This window comes from Rhinoderma darwinii, chromosome 2, assembly GCF_050947455.1.
Source record: "Rhinoderma darwinii isolate aRhiDar2 chromosome 2, aRhiDar2.hap1, whole genome shotgun sequence".
In the NCBI taxonomy this organism is placed as follows: Eukaryota; Metazoa; Chordata; class Amphibia; order Anura; family Rhinodermatidae; genus Rhinoderma; species Rhinoderma darwinii.
In genome coordinates, this window is record NC_134688.1 from 162,796,480 (window position 1) to 162,823,803 (window position 27,324).

Genomic DNA, 27,324 nt, shown 5'->3' on the forward strand with positions numbered 1-27,324 from the left:
CAGACGGTCATTTTTTTTACGCCCCGCTGTCAAAAGGCGGGGCGTAAAAAGACGCCCGCGTCAAAGAAGTGCCTGTCACTTCTTCAGACGTAAATGGAGCCGTTTTCCATGGACTCCATGGAAAAACAGCTCCATTTACGTCCGTAATGGACGCAGCGAAATAGCGCCTCAACATGCCATTACGGCTGAAATTACGGTGCTGTTTTCTCCTGAAAACAGCACCATAATTTCAGCCGTTACGGACGCTGCCGTGTGAACATACCCTTACTCTGCTGTATTCTTGAACGGAGCTCAGAAATTGACAGCACAAGTACACTATTTACATGGTTAGTACGGCTGAAAAAAGACACATGTCCATCAAGTTCAACCAAGGGACGGGAAAAGTGAAGGTAAATCTTTCTATACATAGGAGCTAATATTTTTTTGTTCTAGGAAATTATCTAACCCTTTTGTAAAGCCATCTACTGTCCCTGCTGTGACCAGCTCCTGCGGTAGGCTATTCCATAGATTCACAGTTCTCACGGTAAAGAAGCCTTTTCGCCTCTGCAGCTTGAACCTTTTTTTCTCCAGACGGAGGGAGTGTCCCCTTGTTTTTTGAGGGGGTTTTACATGGAAAAGGATTTCACCATATTTTTTTTATGTGCCATTCATATATTTATATAAATTAATCATGTCCCCCTTTAGTCGTCTTTTTTCAAGGCTAAATAGGTTTAGTTCTTTTAATCTTTCCTCATAACTTAGATTCTCCATGCCCCTTATTAGCTTCGTTGCTCTTCTTTGTATTTTTTCCAACTCCAGGGCATCCTTTCTATGAACTGGAGCCCAGAACTGAACTGCATATTCTAGATGAGGCCTCACTAATGCTTTGTAAAGTGGCAATATTACATCCCTGTCCCGTGAGTCCATGCCTCTTTTAATACACGACAATATCCTGCTGGCCTTTGAAGCAGCTGATTGACATTGCATGCTGTTATTTAGTTTATGATTTACAAGTACACCCAGATCCTTCTCAACAAGTGAATCCTATAGGAAGTCAGTGAATGGAGAGTTGGTGTTCATTGCAGCAAATATAGATTGTCATAAAGCACAAGCATCTAAACCAGTGCTTTTCAGACTGTGTGATGGGCCTCACTGGTGGGTTTCTCCCAGTTGATGGGGAGAGTTCTAATTTATTTTTATATATTTTGTTTTCTATTGTCTGTACTTGATTATGGGGACAGTCTACTCTGTTTGTGCTGATATAAAAGTAAAAAAACAAGCATCTTATTTTTACCTTATTTGGCCAATACTATTGAAGGAGCCTCATAAGAACTTTGAGGTTGGTAATTGAAATGTTTGGTATTCTAAAAGGAAAAAGATTAGAAATATGGTGCACTAAATGCCAAATATTATTATAGCGAGAGAAACGACAGAACACAGTTTTATTTGTCTTTTTTTACAGGAATCTTAACACGATCAATAGATTTAGTACATGGTGTTTTTGTAGTTGGACTTTACATCTCCACATTTTAGGTATTTTGCTGTATTGGCTCAGTAACAACAATTCGTTCAGTTATACCTTTTAACAACAAAGCTGGCCTCTCAGCTGGCATGGGCCTCTCTGGTCATTACCCGCATCTTGGAAGGCTTAAGTACAATATTTACATAAGAAGGACAAAGTCATGTTACATTTTGGTTTTTAAATGAGGTTCATCTGCAATTTCAAAGCCCATTGCCTCTAATTCCTTCTCTTTCTTTTTCTTTCCATCAGAGTCATACTGGGCCTCAATTTCCGCAGGGTCAATGTAGGTGTAAAAATATGCCATGATAGCAAAGATGATGCATACTGCCACTAGCAGGGCAGCAAAGAGAATATATTCTGCCCACTGTGAAAATAATAAAAAAGAGAATATTAGGTGAACGTTAAAGACATACACATTGCAATGTCTGGAAATGTCTGATACAGATGACTGTTCCTATAGTGTTGTCTAAGGTTGGATTGGTTCTGTTGATGTAGGGCTAGAATAAACTCCTAGCACAGAGCTGTGCAGGTATGCCATCAACTCAGAAGTGGCGCTGTGCAAAACAAAATGCTGACAGGGCCTTGGCTCCTTTTGTTTTCATTATCGGTCGGGGTCCCTAGTTGGACCACCTTAAAGAGTAACTAAACTTTCAATAAACTTCTGACATGTCTTAGTGAAATGTCAGAAGTTTTGATCGGTGGGGGTCTTAGCACTGAGAACCCACCCAATCACTAAAACGAAGCGGCAGAAGCTGATCAGATTTTTTCGGAAAGCCGCTGTAATGTTGTACGGACTCAATAGAAAGTCTGTTAAAAAATTCAGACACCAAGATCTTGGCACTGTATGGGTAGCATGTGCATTGTTTTACATAAACTCTTTGTATATGTGAACTGCACACTAGCTGCATAGAGCAATCCTTATGGGTGAGTTTGACACTTTTCCTCAGCAGTTACGTCAGACTTATATCCCAGTGCAGCTCACAATCTAATTTCATTATAACATATACACTGGGGATGATTTCTTAGAAAGCTGGGAGACGTGGGAGGGAGCCCAGAGAACCCTGACGATTTTACTGTATGGGGATCAGAAATAATGGATGACGGCCCCATCCATAAGAACATTTCAATTTCATTAGGTCCTTCTTTAGTAATGGAGAAGAGTTTGTTTAGTTGTCCAATACTAGCTGATAGTTTGATACTATGTTTTATTTTTGCAATGCTACCATATTAAAGGTTTTTTTCCAGAGTCATAATTTATCACCTATCCACAGGATTGGTAATCATTTTCTGATCGCTGAGGGTCCCAGCGGGACCCCCATGATCATTAGAACATGGGTCCCGAACCCCCCTGTTCCTCCTTACTGCTCGACCACAGTGAGGATGACATTAAATGGAGCGGGGGTAGAACATGAGCTCTGCCATTTCATTCAGTCTATGGGTATCACGAAAACTGTAGAGTACAACATGCTCGACTGCTGCTCCATTCAAGCTCCTCCTCACAGCACCCCCACAGTGAGGAGGATCTAGGGATTCGGTACCCCCTTTCGCACGATCGGTGGGGGTTCTAATGGTGGGAGAGGTGATAATTTATAATTCTAGGAAAATTACTTTAAGCAGCAATCTTTCACAAGCATTTATTTATGCATAAGTCAATATTTTTATTTGATCATTTTATATCTAAAACTGTTTTTTCTTTATTTTTTGTTTTAATTATTTTTGATACACATTCGTTTTCATAGTTATGGATGTCTTAGAAGATTTCTACCTTAAAAAGTAATTTTTATTACTCCAGGTTCAATTAATAGCCCAAGGACAGGGGCATAACTATAGGGGGTGCAGAGGTTGCGGTAGCACATGGGCTCTAAAAATGAAGTGTCATAGTTGGGGGCCCTGTTACAGATTTTGCTTTGGGGCCCAGGAGCTTCGAGTAACTTCTCTGCCCAGGATCAAAGAACTTCACTGTATATTAATATAGATGGTAGATGTACAGCTTGCTTCTTAGCTGTCCTAGAACATTGCTGTCCACGTACTACTGTTCAATTATGTGTGATCAAGCAAACTCATTACTCTTGTTTAACTTTAGATTATGTAAATGCTAATAGCAATGTTTTTTACCTGTTCACCAAGACCAGAAGCACCGGCCACAATAAGGACAATAATATTACCAACAGCCACTGTTAGGAGCCATCCCGCCTGCAGCACAGATTTCATGTTGGATGGGGCCTGTCAGGAATCAGAGATGAACCAATATTAGATATCATCAGAACTTTAAAACTAGTGCAAATGAAAACTGAGTTGAAGCCAGTGCCAGCCTTATGTTGGATGGTGCCCTGTGCGATACCATATATTTGGATTCTCCATAAGGAAATTTGTCATATAGTAAACAAATATTCATACCAAACAATGCCTAATTAGACGTACCCTACATTACCATATGTTGGCCAAATAATACTTCTATATAGCTGAATAAATAAAAATGCTATATAATACAGCCACCACCACCATACACTGCAAAAATAATATACTGTATAGTGCCTAAGCAGCAGTGCCACACAATGCCTAAGTAAACACCACCATACAATTCTCAAAAATAATACCGACATACTGTCACCAAATAACATTTCCATGTGTAATTTAATAACAGTGTATACAATTAATACCACAAATGCCACTGAGGCGCATCCTCCAGCAGGTTGCACACCCCTAAGGACGGCCATGGGTGAAGCTTATGGTAACCAATTCTATTCAAGTTGCTAAATTTCTAGTGCAGGTGAGAAAACGAAATAAGTAAATTTTTCCTTTGAACTAGTTTGTTTTATAGTAAATAACAACCATTATGTTCTATTAAGTAAAATAATAATCATATCATATGCAGTATTTCAATATGATACAAGCAGTGGTGTAACTCCATAGCAGCCACTATGGAATTACCCAGCACCACTTCCAATTATATTTGCGTCCTCAGGAGGCAGATACAATTGACCACAATTATGGAGCAGCTCCTTGCTGCATCATTCACTGACAGATCCTGACGTCAACACAGGCTGGCACGATGGAGTGATGTCTGCCTGTGCCAATCCACCGACTGCACAGGCCGGATGAGGCCTGAAGAATGAGCTGCGTGGGAACGGGGCTAAATGAATATTTATTTTATTATATTAAGGGACACTAATTCTTTGGGGAAGCTCTAAGGGGCATCATCTACTGTGCGTGTGGGGAACTAAAGGGGCGCCCCAACTGTGTGGGTGGTACTAAAGGGCATCACTACTATGTAAGGTCACTAATGGGGCATCAGTACTGTGAGGCACTAAGAGGGGTTAACTAATGTGAAGGGACTGCTGTGGACATCATTATTGGGAAGGAGGCACTAAGGAAGCATCACTACAGTGTGTGGGGGGAACTAAAGGGCATCAATACTGTGTGTGTGTGTGTGTGTGTGTGTGTGTGTGTGTGTGTGTGTGTGTGTGGCACTTAGGGGGCATCCCTATGGTGAAGGGTGCACTGTGGGCATCATTACTATTTGGCACTAATGAGGCATCCTTACTATGTGGGGCACTAAGAGGGCATCCTTACTATATTTGGGCATCATCACTATCTAGGAGCACTTATAGTGTGTGCTACACAAAGTGGGCACTATAAAAGTGTGTTGGGCACAAAGGGGCACTATTACTGTGTGGGGGCATGCTTACTGTGTATTGCATAAAGGGGGCACTATTGCTGTGTGGGGCACTACGGGGGCCCAATTGTAGTTTGGGGCACTATCTTTTTGCGGCACTATCTGTGTGGCACTTTTTTTTGCAGCAGTAGGACACTGTTAAAGGTGGTAGCAGGATGGAAAGTTTCTGTGCAATGTGAGCATGTTCAGTAAAAGCGAAGAGTTAAAGATATCTTGGCAGCAAACTTTGCATAGACAAATCATGGCCAGGAGAAGTCATCATTGCGGTCAGTATCGATGGAGAGAAAAGGAAGGAGAACGAGTCCTATCATAGAAGAAGTTATCTGTGAATCACTGAATTGAATTTAATTGTTCAGTGCACTGTATTCACAGCATGATAATACTCTGTAGAGCGCCAGTGTAGAACTGGTATGTGACCACTGTATGGTCACTGTATGGTAATATTATTAGCTGTATTGTGGTAGATATACATTATATGTGGTAGATAAATACTATATGGACAAAAGTATTAAGACACACCTTTTAGGCCCCATGCACACGACTGTAAAAACGTCCATAATTGCGGGCCGCAATTACAGACCCATTCGCTCCTATTGTGCACGGACACTATCCCGTTTGTTTACGGGAAGGTGTCCGGGCTGTAGAAATGTTCCAAAAATTATGGAACATGTCCGTTCTTTTGCATTTTACGGGCCGTGCACCCATTATTTGTATGGGAGTACGACCCAAAAATGCAGGCGGCCGTCGGCGGCCGGCCGTGCCAGCTATCACGGGCTGTGATTACGGGCATGGCAGTGTGCATGGGGCCTTAACCCCTTAACAACCGCCAATACGCCATCTCATGGTGGCCATTAAGGGTACTTATGCCAGAGCACCGCCTTTTCACGGTGTTGTGACATAAGCACGGCACGGGTGTCCTGTACCGGCTAAAGCGGGTGTAGGGCGGTCTAAAGACAGCCGGGCACCTGCCCTAATGGGCGGGATTGATTTCAACATCGATCTCATACGTTTAACCCCTTAGATGCGGTGCTCAATAGCGAGGGCCGCATCCAGGTGGTTTTGGAGGGAGGGTGCGCCATCTCTCACCCCATCGGCACCCTGCAATTGCAATCACAGGGTGACGATGGCTTCTAACAAAGGCCCCCAGGTCTGCCTCTAGTGGATGTCTAATAGGCCATGCCTGAGGCATGACCTAGCAGGTGCCTGTCAGTTTTACACTGACATGCAATAATATGCTGCAATACAGAAGTATTGCAGTGTATTATAAAAGCGATCAGAAGATCGCATAGTGAAGTCCCCTAGTGGGACTAAAAAAAAGTTATAAAAAGTTTAATAAAGTTAATAATAAATAAATAAAAATCCCAAATAAAAAAAAATTAAAAACCAACTTTTTCCCTTATAAAATACTTTAATATGAAAAATAAATAAATTAAACCATTACACATATTAAGCATCGCCGCGTTCGTAACGACCTCACCTATAAGGCTATTATGTTATTTAGCCTGCGCAGTAAACGCCGTAAAAAATAAAATAAAAAACAATGCCAGAATTGCTGTGTTCTGTTCATCCTACCTTCAATAAAATTTGATACAATGTGATTAAAAAGTCGCTTGTACTCAAAAATAGTATCAATAAAAACTAAAAGTCGTCCCCACTGATTCAGCTACATCGGCATAAAAATAAAACAATTACGGCTCTTAAAACATAGCGACACAAAAACAAATAATTTTGAAAAAAAAAGTGTTTTTACTATGTAAAAGTAGTAAAACATACAAAATGTATATAAATTTGGTATCGCCACAATCGTAATGACCCACTGAATAAAGTTATTATGTTATTTATACCACAGAGTAAACGGTGTAAATCTAAGACGCAAAAAAGAGTGGCGAAATTTAAGGTTTTTTTTCCATCCCCCCCCCCAAAAAAGTTAATAAAAGTTAATCAATAAATTTATACGTACCCCAAAATGGTGCTATTAAAAAATACAACTTGTCCCGCAAAAAACAAGACCTTATACAGCTATGTCGGCGCAAAAATAAAAAAATTGAAGCGCTTGGAATGCGACAATGGAAAAACTTAAAAAATAGCTTGGTCATTAGGGTCTAAAATAGGCTGGTCATTAAGGGGTTAATCATTAAATTCAGATGCTTCATTCAGCTCGATTGCCAGAGGTGTATAAAATCAAGCACCTAGCTATGCAGTCGCCTTTACAAACATTTGTGAAACACAACCAAAATGCACAAAAACAGAAAGACGTCTTACCAATGCTGCACGCCTACTATCAGGACTAAGGCCTCATGTGTCACTACGTAAACCGCTGCACTGACTAAACGTTTGTGAAAGAATGGGTCATTCTAAACAGCTCACTGAATTCGAGCGTGGTCCTGTAATAGGATACCACAGCTGCAACAAGTCAGTTCATGAAATTTCTTCCCTCCTAGATACGGTCAACTGTGAGCAGTATTATTATCGTGTACATACTATATATGTTAATTAAAATCTATCCTGGGCCGATGCAAAACACTTTCTTGTGTGACCATCACTTATTTGCTGTTCACGTCACATGTTTCAGAATATGATGAGATGTTGTATGTGATATATATACAATGCACTTAAGTATTTATTTTCACACTAGGAAAGCTACATGTAGGAGAATTACTTTTTTGGCCAATTAACCATCATGCCCCACATTGCCCTCTTATTACGCTGTCCTGTTATGTTTGAAGAGGCCTAGGGGCATAGCTAAAGGCACATGGGCCCTGGTGCAAGTATTCAGCTTGGGTCCCCCTACCCCTCCCCAACACCCCTGCCGCGCCTATGCCCAGCTGTCTTGCCCAACAGCCCCATGGATGCCCCCACAGTATAATGCCCCCATTGCCGCCCCACACAGTATAATGCTCGCTGTTGCTGTCCCCATACATTATAATGCTCCCCGTAGCTGCCCCCATATAGTATAATTCTCCCATAGCTGCCCCCACACAGTATAATGCCCCCATAGCTGCCCCATACAGAATAATGCCCACATAGCAGACCTCATACAGTATAATGCCCCTCCAGCTGCACAACACAGTATAATGCCCCCATAGCAGCCCCATAGAGTATAATGCCCCCATAGCAGCCCCATACAACATAATGTCCCCATAGCAGACCCCATACAGTCTAATGACCCTCAGCTGCCCAACACAGTATAATGCCCCCCATAAATGCCCCCATACAGTATAATGCCCCATAGCAGCCCCATACAGTATAATGCCCCTCATAGCTGCCCCCACACAGTATAATGCACCACTAAGCTGCCCCCCACAGTGTAATGCCCCCATAGCTGCCCCCACAGTGTAATGACCCATTAGTTGCCCCATACGGTATAATGCTCCTCATAGCTGCCCAACACAGTATAATGTCTCCACACAGTATAATACCCCCATAGCAGCCCCATACAGTATAATGCTCCTCATAGCTGTCCAACACAGTATAATGCCCCACATAAATGCAGCCATACAGTATAATGCCCCTAGCAGCCCCATACAGTATAATGCCCCTTGTACCTGCCTCCACACAGTATAATGCCCCCCTTAGCTGCCCCCACACAGCATAATGCCCCCATAGCTGTCTCCCCACAGTGTAATGCCCCCATAGTTGTCTCCCCACAGTGTAATGCCCCCATGGCTGCCACCATATCATCCCCCATACAGTATAATGCCCCTATACCTGTCGCCCCACAGTGTAACGCCCCCATATCTGGCACCATATCATGCCCCTATACAGTATAATGCCCCCATAGCAGACCCCATACAGTACAATGCCCCTCATTGCTGCCCAACACAGTAGAATGCCTCCCATAAATGCCTCAATACAGTATAATGCCCCACATAGCTGCCATCATATCAGCTCCCCCTATACAGTATAATGCACCCATATGTGCATAATAGAAAAATAATCAAATTACTTACCTATCCCCGTTCCCACGACGGGTGGAAGAGGAAATCCTTCTCCTTTGCCCTGTGAAATGCGTGACTCAGCGCAGACAGGTACGATGATGTCACTAAATCGCGCCTCTCTGCACCAAGCTGCTAATGGCTCACGGCACAGTGAATGCTGGATGAAGGAGCCGTGAGCTCCCTGCTCCAGCATTAAATTCAACTGTATCTGTGTCCTGAGGACGCAAATAGAGTTGGAACCGGGGCCTTGGTGAGTGGTTTGCGACCCCGTAAGTCTTCACATGACCCCCCAAGGGGCCGTGACCCTCAGTTTGTAATATATTATATCATGCAGTTTGTGTTTGCGGTGGAGGGGGAGGCCTGTAATTTAAAGCCCCCCCCTCTCCACAGCAAACACAGACAGTACATTACAACACACATACATTACAGGTCCCCTCTGCTGCTCACCTGGAGTCTTCAAAGTTCTTCCGCATCGGCTCTTCCACGCCCCTCATGTGACGTCACGGTCACATGGTACGCTAGGTGTACCATGTGACTGTGACATCTAAAGGAGCCCTGCCCGTAACCAGGAAGTGTCGGCGTCACGGCACATAAAGAATTAGTATTAGCGCGCTGTGTGGCAATGGGGGCCCTGTGGACCTCCGAGGTTTAGGGGCCCGGTCGCAAGTGCGACCACTGCAACCCTACAGCTACGCCACTGAAGGGGCTCATAGCACAGTTATTATTATTTATTATCCTGCTACCGTTTTTACTGTAACACTTTGATCAGAACTTGTTTCAGCAGAAAACCAATCACATTTTTTTATAAGCCAATTAAACTTTATGAAAAGCACTATATACATTTTTATACTTAAATGTTTGGGCAACCATCTAAATATACGTTGTATATCCCCATGTAGAAACGTAAGGGCTCAGAAATATGTATGTAAGGAGGTTACAGTAGATTAATTCAGACCGGCATTTTTTAACTAATTATTACCCACCTGTGAATATGAGAATTCCAACCCTGTAACGGAGAACACAACCTCCCCGGCAGTAAGAAGGAAATACTGAGGAATCTGAAGAGCCATGTGTACTGTGTTGGCTTGAATATCCTGGATGTAGTCAATGGACATTAATGTTGAACACTGTGTGAAATCAAGAGGAAAGAAAAATTACTTATATTTTGGCTAAGCAATAGCTCATATATTTTATGCTTGAAATGTCACTGTCTAGAACAGTTCCAGTATTTCCTAAGCAAATTTAATAGGTTTTAGATTCAGACCATCCCAGGAAACATGACAATACAACAGAAAATGTGGAAGTGTAGCAATACACAAAATAATAATAGTGAAAAGGGATGTTAAAGGTGTAAAGGCGCATTTACACGGGCCTATGACCGGGCGAACAAGCATTCGTACCATCGCTGATTCACAATCATTGCAAACGCTTGTTCGTCGGCTGATTTGATCTTTTCTGCAGCCCTAAAAATCATTGTCTCCCAGGGAATGTGCTGCCGACAATACGCAAACTGCATGGTGACAGAATGATCATATTAACAATCGTTCATCCCCATTCAGTTTACATTGGCCCATGTAAAGGACTTTTAAAGGAGCACCAATATTTTTCAAATTTAGGTTCGGAATTGTCAGTGTGTTTGGAGAGGAGGCGATGAAGCTGAAACATGCTCTACTAATACTACTACTACTAACCTCCCTAATGATTATGGTAAAAGAGCTTCCAAAACCAAACTTGATTGAATCCAGAGAACAATTCTGACCAGTTTCAGTAAAACCTTCTATTTTCTTTCTGTAGAAGAGCAGACAAAAAGATAGAAATGTGTATGGGGTATTTATATTGTCAGTATAGGCATAGTAATAAGTCATTGTGCCCTGGTGAAATACCAGGATAGATCTTGGAGACTTGGAAACAAGAGGACACACTATTTTCTCCATTTATATGTTGCTATATGCTTCTATGCACTTTGGGAAGTAGTGTGAAGTAATCACATATAGTACATTTGGATCCAAGCACATGTATTACATTGGAACCAAGTCCGGCCCAAAGCAGGGCTGTTATAACACATAAGCCTTTGTAAAGTTACCACTACTTGTAACTCTATGGTCAGTACTCTATAGGGAGGTGGCTTATGGGCATAGGCCCACGGATGCCTTGGATGCCAGGTTTAGTGCCAAAAAGCAGCTGCGTTCCATTGTTAAGTCATGGGGTAGATATATATCCTGTGAAGCCTGTTCAAGGGAACGTAGGCCAAGGGGGAGGAGGGGACCAGTCCATTCTGATATCTTGTTTTCATCTCACATTTTGAGATGGGTATGCTGGCGGAAAGGGGCCTACATGTTGTTTTTACACAGGGGCCCACTGTGTCCCCCTCGGTAAATCATTGGGTTGGAGCATTTATAGGTTGTTGTCTGAAATCTGCTGTTTCTCCCTCTCCTGCATCAATTTGTCTGTCTTTGCAGAGATCTGCGTAGTCAGAGTAAAGAAATGTAATCTGCTTGTAATAAGCTAATTGATGAATATTTGCAAAATGTCCCTTGTGAAAAAAGTTTTGGTCCTCCCTGACCTTGTTCACCAGTATCACAGAGAATGTGTACAGTTGAAACACCAGCTGTTACTACAGCGTAACGTTTCTCCATAAAGTAACCTCAGAGTTTCATCTGTATACATACTCTGGATTACTGATGAACAAGGTCTGGGAGGACCGAAACATCCCTTGTGAAAACAAGTACGGCAAGTGTTCATTAATTATTTGAATGAACTAAATTTAATAAAGTGTGTCCGATTGGGATGAGTGCCATGGATTTTTCTTCATACGCATTAAGGGATGGGAATATCCTTTCTATGACCACTACTGCATTTAAAATGGATCTTACCGATTTGTAATAACTACTGAAATTTAAATTATTAGCGTGAAATCAGGCAAATGTCCCCTATGTCACCAAAAAGTGCCACTAAATCAGTAAGTCACTTGAAATGGAGACTAAAACTAAGGCACATCAAGAATGATTATTAGGGATCAAGAAAAACAAAACCCGGTGTCAATAGTTATGGATACTACTCTAATAGGTGAGCAGACTGTACCACTGGGTCGCTATACCCTGAGGTATAACCCTCACCATTAACCTACCAAGCATATTTGCAAATTAAGATAAAATAAGATAAACACTTACACTCCTAGGCTTAACATGGTGTAATTTGAAAAGCTGAACGGCAGAATGTCACCAACGCTTTTTCCATTCACCTTTACAGTTATACTTTCTTGTAGACCATTGATAAACCTAAAACGACAGGTTTTAGATGAAATATTTATGCATTAGTCTCTTTATATACACACATGCACGTATGTTTTCACCCTCATATAATATTAATCATCATTATTCTATTTAATATAATTTGAAATTGGCCACCACCCAAAACAGTCTGTAGATGGCATCCGTACTCCATCATCCATGTAAAGACACTAGATTGTATAATTTGGTGATTAATACTAGTCCAGAAGCCGCAATGAAGTAAGATGATATTCAAAAACTTACTTAATGGCATTGCTGCCTTGTTCGGGTTTATTGCTTATGTCTTTATCCTAGAGAAAAAAATAGTGCAGTTATTCACTTTTTTCATGTTTTAATAACCATATTATAATGGAATCAAATTACGCATAAAGGGCACTAATTCTTACTCAATAAAGCTCTTTTTCCATCTGCCCAATTCATTGTATGACGACCCCAACTACGCCCAAAGATCCCATTGATGTGCATGTAGCGCTATTCTCTTGCTGTCAAATCTAACAGAATTGCCAATAGGGGCTCTGAACCGAGCCTCCAACACAATTGTGAACTCAGCCTAATATTTTAGAACTACCCCTGACATAAAAGAATTATATTGTATATAGTTGAATGTGTGATCTTTTCATCATAAATTAACCATAACGTCTGTTTAATATGACAAATTGTAGCATGCACCATGTTGTACTCGGTGCATTGTAAATGCAAAAAATTGGTACACAGACTTTGTAAGTTATCTTTTACAGATGCATACTAGCTATATCCATTAAAAGTGTTGTCTCAGAATCAACAATTATCATCTATACACAGGATAGGTGAAAATAGTCTGATTGTCCGGGGGCCCAACTGATGGGACCCCTACCGATCGCAAAAGTAAAGGTCCCAAACCCCCCATTTCTCATCACTGCAGCCCCTGCAGTGAGGAGCAGCTTGAATGTGGCGGCGGTCAAGCATATGCCCATCGCTCGATTCAATGTCTATGGGCCTGGCGGAAACAGCCGAGCAATGTACTCGACTGTTTCCGTCATTCCTATAGACTTTGAATGGAGCAGCAGCGTGGATGCTTGACTGCTTCCATTCATTGTATTCCTGCGGTTGAGCAGTGTGGAGGAATAGGGTACCTACTATCTTTTATCGGTGGGGTCCCTCAGAGATCAGACAATTCCACAGGATAGGTGTTAATTGTCGATTCTGGTACAGCTAAGTATTAACAGACACAAACATACCGTATTTCATCCTTTTTTTTTTTTATTTGAAAGATATCATTTGCTATACAGCATTGTATCTATTTTATTAAAATATCCCCCTATTGATCAATGACATCATTGTGAAAGTGATAGAGTAATTTATATATTTTTTTTATAGATATTTGTACAAAAGACTGTCAGTTTTTTCCATTAATACATCTTTTTAGGTTACTCACCCATATTGCCTCCACAGGGTTTCCTTCTCTAACAATATATGTGTAACGAGATTGGCCAGAAAAGCTATCAAATGAAAAATTTTGTGATTTATTTCCATAGGCAAAATTAATGGCACTGTTCATCTGGAGTTTGCGGTATTCACTTGCCTAAATACCAATGAAAAACATTAAAAAAAACCAGTGGGTTTCGATACAAAATGTGATACCACTATAATTTTATTATAGTTAGTTACTTTATATCTACGATGCATGCAACTTCCTAAAAAAAAACGTCCTTTCTAATTGCTGACATCACTATGGAGCCACATGATACGGGAACACACCCTCTTGCTGTCCAGCAACAACAGAATGGTGTGGGGACCCTATTATCTAGAAGCACCTGACTAAAGGGGACCTGGCAACTTTCCTAACATGTCTGTCTTAGTAAATACCTGTATTCTCCATAAAATAACAATTTTGAAGCAGCTTTTATTAGAACTATGCATTGTGCCGTTCCTCTTCTATAGGAGTTATGGAAACAGCTTAGCACAGCAGGCCCGGTGGTTTCAGTAATCCCGTCACCACTCTACTAAGTGTCCACCTGGATGCGGCAGACAGGTGGGTCCGGGGGGACATAAGATCTCGAGATAGGCGTGGGTCAGGAGCTAGGACCCGCATCTATCATATATTTATGGCATATCCTGTTGATATGCCGTAAATGCCTAAGATGGGAATAACCCTTTAATATGTGCCACATAAAATAATATATTACTCCGGTAAATAGAAGTCTTTTTACACATCTTTTACTAGCAGTTCCACTGAATGGATGAGCGGCGCTGCTGCAAATAAGGCAAGGAAAAATCTTTAAACTGCACGGTATACACTTTGTTGTTGTTTTTTTGCATGCAATCATACTTAAAAAGAGCATTTGACTACGCATTTCTTACAGATTTAATTGTAAAACCCAATGCAGACAGTTAGTGGCGTTTGCATTGAACTTTATGGTGGAATGAATCACAGCAGAGTGTCCTTTCTACTCTGGTGCAATTGGTGAGCCAATCAGAGCATAGCGCACAGGGCACTAGAAAAATCCTATGCTGTGACTGGCTGGCTGGTCTTTGTCCCAGCCCTAGCTTAATGGACACTATGGGAACACTACGCCAGGTGCAGGCATAGGTTCAGTAGCGTAAGAGCCGTCCCCTTACCCAGGTGCACAATAACCAATGAGTGCTTCACTTATCAGAATGATGGAAGCGCTTATTGGTTGTTTCACTGGCCAGTAAGAGCTTCCATCTGTGATCGTGCCAAGGCTCTGAACTTGGAGAAGTTTGTCTGAACTGCAGATCCCTCAGTATGCTGCTTGGTGCCCAGAGGAGGCTGTATCTGATGTTGCCCTATGCCCATCTCTTCCTGCTCAGCTCAAAGAGGATGGAAACCCTAATTTAGTGACTGACGGGCTAGGTGTACAAAGATTCCGGGCTGTAGGGTTATCACCTGGCCTTTAGATCACCAGTTCAGCTGGTATTGCCTCCTGGAGGCTGGTGCCAGTATTTTTCACAGCAATAATAATTACCGCCAATCTTTAGAAAATATCTTTTAGCATGAACAGTAATTAATGGACACAACTCCTCCTTTGTTGTTTTGGTGAGTCGTGACATAACAGGACTGGGAGGAGCAGGAGCTAGACTCCGAACTCTTCCTCCTTTGGGGCCGGAGCGGAACTTAAAGGGGTTGTCTGTTTCATCAAATTAATGTTATTTTTTGTATAATGAAAAGTAAGACAATTTTCCAATATACTTTTTGTATTAAGTCCTCTTGGTTTTTAAGATCTCTGCTTGTTGTTGTTATTCAGTAGGAATGTTCATTGTTTACTTCCAGTAAAATTGTATCCATGGTCATGTGGTGGAGACATAACAAAAATATATGGAGTACATAACAAGTTGGTGAGGAATATATAACAAGAATATGAGGAGTACATAACAAGTATATAAGAAGTACATAACATGTATATGCAGAGTAAATAACAAGTATATGAGGAGTACATAAAAAGTATATGAGGAGTACAAAACAAGAACATGAGGAGTACATAAGTATATGAGGAGTACATAACAAGACCACGAGGAGCACATAATAAGAATATAAGAAGTACATAACATGTATATGCAGAGTAAATAATAAGTATATACCAACATAAATAACACGTATATGGGGAGTACATAACAAGAATATGAGGAGTACATAACAAGACTATGAGGAGTACATAACAAGACTATGAGGAGTACATAACAAGACTATGAGGAGTACATAACAAGACTATTAGGAGTACATAACAAGACTATTAGGAGTACATAACAAGACTATGAGAAATACATAATAAAGACTATGAGGAGTACATAACAAGAATATGAGGAGTACATAACAATATGAGGAGTACATAACAAGAATATAAGAAGTACATAACATGTATATGCAGAGTAAATAAGTATATTGTTAAGGATCTGCCAGGCACAGCTTCTGTATCCACGCCCATAGGTAATCAGTCTGCACCTGCTTCTATGTCTGTGAGACTGACTCCATCTTCCACCACTCAGGATGGCAGGCTTAGGAGTGGGAGAGCCTATCGCAGCCTGGCCAGACGAAGCTAGCTCCCGCCCTCTGTCTATTTATACCTGCCTTTTCTGTTCCTCCTTGCTTGTGTTCTTCTCTGTTGGTTTCCTGGCCCTGCTGCAGCTTCTTGAACTACTTGTCCCTGCTTCGTATTGACCCTGGCTTACTGACTACTCTTCTGCTCTGCGTTTGGTACCTCGTACACTCCTGGTTTGACTCGGCTCGTTTACTACTCTTGTTGCTCACGGTGTTGCCGTGGGCAACTGCCCCGTTTCCCTTTGTTCTGTGTTTCCTTGTCTGGTTGTCTGTCGTGCACTTACTGAGTGTAGGGACCGTCGCCAAGTTGTACCCCGTCACCTAGGGTGGGTCGTTGCAAGTAGGCAGGGACTGAGTGGCGGTTAGATGAGGGCTCACTTGTCTGTTTCCCTATCCCTGTCATTACATATATGCAACATAAATAACACGCATATGAGGAGTACATAACAAGACTATGAGGATTACATAACAAGAATATGAGGAGTGCATAACAAGTATATAAGAAGTACATAACATGTATATGCAGAGTAAATAGCAAGTATATGAGGAGTACATCACAAGACTATGAGGAGTACATCACAAGACTATGAGGAGTACATCACAAGTATATGAGGAGTACATCACAAGTATATGAGGAGTACATAACAAGACCATGAGGAGCACATAACAAGAATATAAGAAGTACATAACATGTATATGCAGAGTAAATAATAAGTATATGCAACATAAATAACATGTATATGGGGAGTACATAACAAGTATATGAGAAGCACAAAACAAGACTATGAGGATTACATAACAAGAATATGAGGAGTGCATAACAAGTATATAAGAAGTACATAACATGTGTATGCAGAGTAAATAGCAAGTATATGAGGAGTAAATCACAAGGCTATGAGGAGTACATCACAAGACTATGAGGAATTCATGACAAGAATATGAGGAATACATAACAAGACTATGAGGAGTACATAACAAGAATATGTGGAGTACATAACAAGACTATGAGGAGTACACAACAAGAATATGAGAATTAGATAGCAAGTATATGAGGAGTACATAACAAGTATATGAAAAGTACATAACAAGAATATGAGGAGTACATAACATGTATATGCAGAGTAAATAACAAGTATATGCAACATAAATAACAAGAATATGAGGAGTACATAACAAGAATATGAGGAGCACATAACAAGAATATGAGGAGTACATAACATGTATATGCAGAGTAAATAACAAGTATATGCAACATAAATAACATGTATATGAGGAGTACATAACAAATATATGAGAAGTACATAACAAGACTATGAGGATTACATAACAAGAATATGAGGCGTGCATAACAAGTATATAAGAAGTACATAACATGTGTATGCAGAGTAAATAGCAAGTATATGAGGAGTACATCACAAGACTATGAGGAGTACATCACAGGACTATGAGGAGTACATAACAAGAATATGTGGAGTACATAACAAGACTATAAGGAGTACATAACAATATGAGAAGTAGATAACAAGTATATGAGGAGTACATAACAAGTATATGCAGAGTAAGTAACAAGTATATGCAACATAAATAACACGTATATGAGGAGTACATAACAAGTATATGAGAAATACATAACAAGACTATGAGGATTACATAACAAGAATATGAGGAGTGCATAAGAAGTATATAAGAAGTACATAACATGTATATGCAGAGTAAATAGCAAGTATATGAGGAGTACATAACAAGATTATGAGAAGTACATAACAAGAATATGAGGAGTACATAACAAGAATATGAGTACATAACAAGAATATGAGAAGTACATAACATGTATATGCAGAGTAAATAACAAGTATATGCAACATAAATAACACGTATATGAGGAGTACATAACAACTATATGAGAAGTACATAACAAGACTATGAGGAGTACATCACAAGACTATGAGGAGTACATCACAAGACTATGAGGAATTCATGACAAGAATATGAGGAATACATAACAAGACTATGAGGAGTACATAACAAAAATATGTGGAGTACATAACAAGACTATGAGGAGTACACAACAAGAATACGAGAATTAGATAACAAGTATATGAGGAGTACATAACAAGTATATGAAAAGTACATAACAAGAATATGAGGAGTACATAACATGTATATGCAGAGTAAATAACAAGTATATGCAACATAAATAACAAGAATATGAGGAGTACATAACAAGAATATGAGGAGCACATAACAAGAATATGAGGAGTACATAACATGTATATGCAGAGTAAATAACAAGTATATGCAACATAAATAACATGTATATGAGGAGTACATAACAAGACTATGAGGATTACATAACAAGAATATGAGGCGTGCATAACAAGTATATAAGAAGTACATAACATGTGTATGCAGAGTAAATAGCAAGTATATGAGGAGTACATCACAAGACTATGAGGAGTACATCACAGGACTATGAGGAGTACATAACAAGAATATGTGGAGTACATAACAAGACTATAAGGAGTACATAACAATATGAGAAGTAGATAACAAGTATATGAGGAGTACATAACAAGTATATGCAGAGTAAGTAACAAGTATATGCAACATAAATAACACGTATATGAGTAGTACATAACAAGTATATGAGAAGTACATAACAAGACTATGAAGATTACATAACAAGAATATGAGGAGTGCATAACAAGTATATAAGAAGTACATAACATGTATATGCAGAGTAAATAGCAAGTATATGAGGAGTACATCACAAGACTATGAGGAGTACATCACAAGTATATGAGGAGTACATAACAAGACCATGAGGAGCACATAACAAGAATATAAGAAGTACATAAAATGTATATGCAGAGTAAATAGCAAGTATATGAGGAGTACATCACAAGTATATGAGGAGTACATAACAAGACCATGAGGAGCACATAACAAGAATATAAGAAGTACATAACATGTATATGCAGAGTAAATAGCAAGTATATGAGGAGTACATCACAAGTATATGAGGAGTACATAACAAGACCATGAGGAGCACATAACAAGAATATAAGAAGTACATAACATGTATATGCAGAGTAAATAGCAAGTATATGAGGAGTACATCACAAGTATATGAGGAGTACATAACAAGACCATGAGGAGCACATAACAAGAATATAAGAAGTACATAACATGTATATGCAGAGTAAATAATAAGTATATGCAACATAAATAACATGTATATGGGGAGTACATAACAAGAATATGAGGAGTACATAACAAAAATATGAGGAGTACATAACAAGACTATAAGGAGTACATAACAATATGAGAAGTAGATAACAAGTATATGAGGAGTACATAACAAGTATATGCAGAGTAAGTAACAAGTATATGCAACATAAATAACACGTATATGAGGAGTACATAACAAGTATATGAGAAATACATAACAAGACTATGAGGATTACATAACAAGAATATGAGGAGTGCATAAGAAGTATATAAGAAGTACATAACATGTATATGCAGAGTAAATAGCAAGTATATGAGGAGTACATAACAAGATTATGAGAAGTACATAACAAGAATATGAGGAGTACATAACAAGAATATGAGTACATAACAAGAATATGAGAAGTACATAACATGTATATGCAGAGTAAATAACAAGTATATGCAACATAAATAACACGTATATGAGGAGTACATAACAACTATATGAGAAGTACATAACAAGACTATGAGGAGTACATCACAAGACTATGAGGAGTACATCACAAGACTATGAGGAATTCATGACAAGAATATGAGGAATACATAACAAGACTATGAGGAGTACATAACAAAAATATGTGGAGTACATAACAAGACTATGAGGAGTACATAACAAGAATATGAGAAGTACATAACAAGTATATGAGAAGTACATAACAAGAATATGAGGAGTACATAACATGTATATGCAGAGTAAATAACAAGTATATGCAACATAAATAACACGTATATGAGTAGTACATAACAAGTATATGAGAAGTACATAACAAGACTATGAGGATTACATAACAAGAATATGAGGAGTGCAAAACAAGTATATAAGAAGTACATAACATGTATATGCAGAGTAAATAGCAAGTATATGAGGAGTACATCACAAGACTATGAGGAGTACATCACAAGTATATGAGGAGTACATAACAAGACCATGAGGAGCACATAACAAGAATATAAGAAGTACATAACATGTATATGCAGAGTAAATAGCAAGTATATGAGGAGTACATCACAAGTATATGAGGAGTACATAACAAGACCATGAGGAGCACATAACAAGAATATAAGAAGTACATAACATGTATATGCAGAGTAAATAATAAGTATATGCAACATAAATAACATGTATATGGGGAGTACATAACAAGACTATGAGGATTAAATAACAAGAATATGAGGCGTGCATAACAAGTATATAAGAAGTACATAACATGTGTATGCAGAGTAAATAGCAAGTATATGAGGAGTACATCACAAGACTATGAGGAGTACATCACAGGACTATGAGGAGTACATAACAAGAATATGTGGAGTACATAACAAGACTATAAGGAGTACATAACAATATGAGAAGTAGATAACAAGTATATGAGGAGTACATAACAAGTATATGCAGAGTAAGTAACAAGTATATGCAACATAAATAACACGTATATGAGGAGTACATAACAAGTATATGAGAAGTACATAACATAGACTATGAGGATTACATAACAAGAATATGAGGAGTGCATAACAAGTATATAAGAAGTACATAACATGTATATGCAGAGTAAATAGCAAGTATATGAGGAGTACATAACAAGATTATGAGAAGTACATAACAAGAATATGAGGAGTACATAACAAGAATATGAGGAGTACATAACAAGAATATGAGAAGTACATAACATGTATATGCAGAGTAAATACCAAGTATATGCAACATAAATAACACGTATATGAGGAGTACATAACAACTATATGAGAAGTACATAACAAGACTATGAGGATTACATAACAAGAATATGAGGAGTGCATAACAAGTATATAAGAAGTACATAACATGTATATGCAGAGTAAATAGCAAGTATATGAGGAGTACATCACAAGACTATGAGGAGTACATCACAAGTATATGAGGAGTACATAACAAGACCATGAGGAGCACATAACAAGAATATAAGAAGTACATAACATGTATATGCAGAGTAAATAACAAGTATATGCAACATAAATAACACGTATATGAGGAGTACATAACAAATATATGAGAAGTACATAACAAGACTATGAGGATTACATAACAAGAATATGAGGAGTGCATAACAAGTATATAAGAAGTACATAACATGTGTATGCAGAGTAAATAGAAAGTATATGCGGAGTACATCACAAGACTATGAGGATTACATAACAAGACCATGAGGAGCACATAACAAGAATATAAGAAGTACATAACATGTATATGCAGAGTAAATAATAAGTATATGCAACATAAATAACACATATATGGGGAGTACATAACTAGACTATAAGAAATACATAAAAAGACTATGAGGAGTACATAACAAGATTATGAGGAGTACATAACAAGAATATGAGGAGTACATAAGAATATGAGGAGTACATAACAAGAATATGAGGAGTACATAACAAGAATATGAGGAGTACATAACAAAAATATAAGAAGTACATAACATGTATATGCAGAGTAAATAACAAGTATATGCAACATAAATAACACGTATATGAGGAGTACATAACAAGAATATGAGGAGTACATAACAAGATTATGAGAAGTACATAACAAGAATATGAGGATTACATAACAAGAATATGAGGAGTACATAACAAGAATATGAGAAGTACATAACATGTATATGCAGAGTAAATAACAAGCATATGCAACATAAATAACACGTATATGGAGGAGTACATAACAAATATATGAGAAGTACATAACAAGACTATGAGGATTACATAACAAGAATATGAGGAGGGCATAACAAGTATATAAGAAGTACATAACATGTGTATGCAGAGTAAATAGCAAGTATATCAGGAGTACATAACAAGACTATGAGGAGTACATAACAAGACTATGAGTAGTACATAACAAGACTATGAGGAGTACATAACAAGTATATGAGGAATACATAACAAGACTATGAGGAGTACATAACAAGACTATGAGGAATACATAACAAGACTATGAGGAGTACATAAGAAGTATATGAGGAGTACACAACAAGAATACGAGGAGTACATAACAAGACTATGAGGAGTACATAACAAGAATATGAGGAGTACATAACAAGACTATGAGGAGTACATAACAAGTATATGAGGTGTACATAACAAGACTATGAGTAGTACATAACAAGACTATGAGGAATACATAACAAGACTATGAGGCGTACATAACAAGACTATGAGGAATACATAACAAGACTATGAGGAGTACATAAGAAGTATATGAGGAGTACACAACAAGAATATGAGGAGTACATAACAAGACTATGAGGAGTACATAACAAGAATATGAGAAATACATAACAAGACTATGAGGATTACATAACAAGAATATGAGGAGTGCGTAACAAGTATATAAGAAGTACATAACTTGTATATGCAGAGTAAATAACAAGTATATGAGGTGTACATCACAAGACTATGAGGAGTACATCACAAGACTATGAGAAGTACGTAACAAGAATATGTGGAGTACATAACAAGACCATGAGGAGTACATAACAAGAATATGAGAAATACATAACAAGTATATGAGGAGTACATAACAAGACTATGAGGAGTACATAACTAGACTATGAGGAGTACATTACAAGTCAATGAGGAATTTATGACAAGAATATGAGGAGTACATAACAGGTATATGAGGAGTACATAACAAGAATATGAGGAGTACATAACAAGTATATGAGGAGTACATAACAAGACTATGAGGAGTACATAACAAGACTATGAGGAGTACATAACAAGACTATGAGGAGTACATAACAAGACTATGAGGAGTACACAACAAGAATATGAGGAGTACATAACAAGACTATGAGGAGTAAATAACAAGAATATGAGTACATAACAAGACTATGAGGAGTACATAACAAGTATATGAGGATTACATCACAAGACTATAAGGAGTACATAACAAGTTTTAGAGAAGTACGTAACAAGTATATGAGGAGTACATAACAAGTTCCAAATACTTGAATTTTCCACTAGCACTCATTTTATATTCTCAAAATGAAGACCTGCTTAGCAAACACATTGTGCTGCTAAACAGATTTCCTTCTCACCTCTCAACTGAACTCACGGCCTCTGCCCACAAAATTAGAACCTGAAGCAAAACTGGGTGGTAGATTACAACTAAAACCAAAACCAGTTAGTGAGGGTGTTTCCACATGTCTACTTTCAATACAATTTTGGAAAAGGTATAATGACTTATACCAGCCAAATTTAAGGTAAAAGGACACCCTATTGACATACGTCTGGCTGATGAAAGCCTATGTTCACATTACGCGTATATGTTGCATAAGTTTCCAATGTATATGCCAGACATAGACACAAAATATGATGTTAAACTAGCCAAGACAATATATAAGAAGCCTATACAACCTTTGCTTAGTAAGCATTTTTCAATGGAGTTCATATTATATTATAAGGTCTCCTTCACGTGTGCCGGTTTTGACTAAATTTTTGCAAACTCGTGGCCATTTTGATAACTCCCCCACTATACATTAGTACTTTGTTTTTTTAAAAGGCTTTATTTTCAAAACTTTTGTTGTACAAAACACGTACCAATATACAAACAATACAAAACAAAGACATTCTGAAAGGCATTAGTACCGTATAGAAATGTCAACCCGGAGCAGATGCATTGTATGACATTGACAGGATGTGCAAAATTACCATCTCCGAAAGTCTGACTGAATCAAACTAACATTCACTCACAGTCATCCTTGTGCTCTACCCCCCCCCCCACCCACAGCTCCGACACTCTCAAGCGACCACTAAACCGCAGTTTCTAGAGTCTTTAACCACCTAGACCAAATTTTCCCGAATTTATCTGGACATTTTCTGCTCAGGTGTAGCTTTTTATACATAGGTATATACCAGTTGCTGCCAGTTTAGTAAAATCGGACTTTCTGTATTCTTCCAAGCCATAATTACAATCTTCCGGGCACAAAAGAGAACAAAGCGAAAGAATATCTTATCATAGTGGTTTTGTGTAACTTCATCCATAATGCCCAAGATGCACATCTGAGGGGTAAGAAGTCGCTGTAACTCATAATGGGTATGAAGAAATTCCACTTCCTCCGACCAAAAGGGGTACAACTCTGGGACACATCCACACACAATGTAGATAGGTACCGACCTCCGACTGGCAGTGAAAACAACTATCCTAAGCCAATGCCCCCAAAGTCCTGTGCACTTACCACCAAATCAAAAAAAGGGGATTCCACCTCCCACAAGTTGGGGATATCACCCCTCCATTGCAGATAAGCCTTATCAAAGGGTCTAGCACCCAGGGTTGTCATGAAGGTGTACAATTGGGTGAGGACCTTTGAGAGATCTGGAGCACCAAGAAGATCCTCTAGCCTAGAGAAACCTACCCAGTAGTACTTTGCTGTTACAAAACTACAACTCCAAACATATCTTGACAGACTGTCGATGTCCGGGCATGATGACAGTTGTAGTTTTGCAACAGCTGGAGAACACTGATCTTTATGATTGTTGCCTATAAAACTTTATTTACTAGAACCTGTCCAACTCTTTAAAAGTACAGAGCCAAGCTACGGAGAGAAGAACCTACAAACTTTATAATAATTGTCTCAAAATAATGAATCGCTAGACACCTTTTAAAATAAGAAATGAGTAGAATCCTTGTATTACCTGGAAAGGAGACAATGATAAGGATGTTAATTCAGCACGCATAGGCAAATTTTCTTTAAATGAAACATCAAGGTTGGTTGCATCAAAGTTTATGACTTTAACTTGTATCTGATCACTGTTTGGAAAACTTGGCAGAGTGTCCTGTAAATAAAATTGAACATATGGAAATAGATCAAGTGTTAATATTGATCATTAATTAATATAAATAATAACAATGGATTCACAGAAGTTATCAACTAAGGCTCTGTTCACACTGGCATAAAGGGTTCCGTTTTTACAGAATCCATGAGAGATCTGACGGAACCATTATGGTCCATTTGGAAACATGGCATGATCCAGTGCATGTTTATTTATGCTGGATGGTGGAGTATCATTGTGGCACATAGCTGTAATTCTAGTTCACCACTTTGTAAGCAACCGTAAGGCATTGTGAAATGGATATGGTCTGGATAAGATACACCCTGCCAGGACAAACAAAACTAGGTTAGGCTATGTTCACATCTGCAATGGAGGCTCCGTTAGGTAAAACCACCATACAATCCCCAAGAAGGTGTTCAGCTACCTTTCATGGTAAAGTGGGAAGAGGACTTCGGGTGTCAATTATGTCTCTAAATATAGTGACATTACTGTGAATTTATTAGTAAAGGTAGTTGGCAGGTCCACCTGGATGAAACGTCCTTAGGCTCAGACCAGCGTGTCCGGTTTTTTCTTAGCATTTCTTTAGCAACTAGTGCGTGAAACACAGACAGCACACGGATGTCGTACATGTGCTGTCCGTGTTTTTCATGCACCCATAGACTTCAATGGGCGATGTGGTCTGCAAAAACAGACTAAAATAGGACATGCAGTGAGTTTCACATAACAGACAAACACGGCACGAAAAATTACACGTGTGAATAGCATGGGTCCATGTGCTGTCAGTTATTTCAAAAGACAACAAACAGACGTAAAATGCGTTCGTCTGAATAAGGCCTAAAAGGTTTTGCACAGGACCTATATGGTCCATTTGTGTCTCCACACCGTATATTCTTCAGTCTCCACACTCTGTTTCAGGGGTGGTGGAACCATAGGTACCATGCACTATATCTGGTGGTCTTGCTGCACAGTTAGCTCTTTCTGGAGTTCCATATGCTCACTTTTTGCAGAAATTCTGGATGTCCCATGCCAAATGCCATAAATATGTTTATTGGGGGATAAGCCTCCGAGGATGATGTTTGCTGAATTTAATCGAGTGCAATTCATTTTATTAGCTGCCCGTATACATATATAGCTTTTAAATAAAAGTTGCTCGATCTCTCATTGCACAAAGTCAAGGCCAGAATAACTAAAATCGCTATCTATGAGAAAATGGAAGCTATACGATCTGACACGGTAGACCTCTACAATAAAGTATGGCAGCCTTGATTGTCCTCCTCCCACTCAAAAATACATTACTATGTTTCCATTTGAGATGATACTCTTTTTTTTTGTCATTTGTGTCTCACTATTGTGCCTACAGTGCCATGTTTATAATAATTTGATGTTGATGTGAACTAGTGCTGATGATTATGTAATTGCCATTGTGGAGATTTTTACTACCTTAGTTCTGTTCCTTTCCTTTTCCTTTGTTTCTTCACTGTTACGCTATTGTTGATCTTTATCGGATTTAGAGCCCCCCCATGGGGCTCAATTTATTGCATATACTTGTTATCTGTTTGCTTATAAACCAATAAAGACCTTTTGAGACTAAAACCATGGACACCGTGAAGGAAGCCCAACGGAACCCATTAAAGGCAAAGGGTTCCATTGGGGCACCGTTGCTGTCCGCTGTTCGACGGATCTGTCACTGCCATTATTTTTGTTGTTCTGCTTCTATGACAGAGCAGAATGACGGAAAAAGAAACGCAGATGTGAACAGAGCCATGCTAGTATTATTGCTGCAGTTTTTACAGTATTAG

At 38.9% G+C, this 27,324-nt stretch overlaps 1 protein-coding gene across 1 annotated transcript in view; it reads right to left on the reverse strand.

The window, feature by feature from the left end:
- Positions 1–1,404: 1,404 nt before the first annotated feature.
- The window catches only part of SLC15A1 (solute carrier family 15 member 1), a 53,714-nt gene continuing 27,794 nt past the window's right edge, over positions 1,405–27,324 (reverse strand). The window contains exons 16-23 of the mRNA XM_075850276.1: positions 25,388–25,528; positions 13,820–13,966; positions 12,649–12,695; positions 12,286–12,393; positions 10,807–10,903; positions 10,099–10,242; positions 3,617–3,724; positions 1,405–1,865 (exon numbers count right to left, since the gene is read on the reverse strand). Coding sequence (XP_075706391.1) covers positions 1,665–1,865; positions 3,617–3,724; positions 10,099–10,242; positions 10,807–10,903; positions 12,286–12,393; positions 12,649–12,695; positions 13,820–13,966; positions 25,388–25,528 — 993 coding nt within the window. The 3' untranslated portion in view covers positions 1,405–1,664. The remainder of the gene's footprint in view (positions 1,866–3,616; positions 3,725–10,098; positions 10,243–10,806; positions 10,904–12,285; positions 12,394–12,648; positions 12,696–13,819; positions 13,967–25,387; positions 25,529–27,324) is intronic.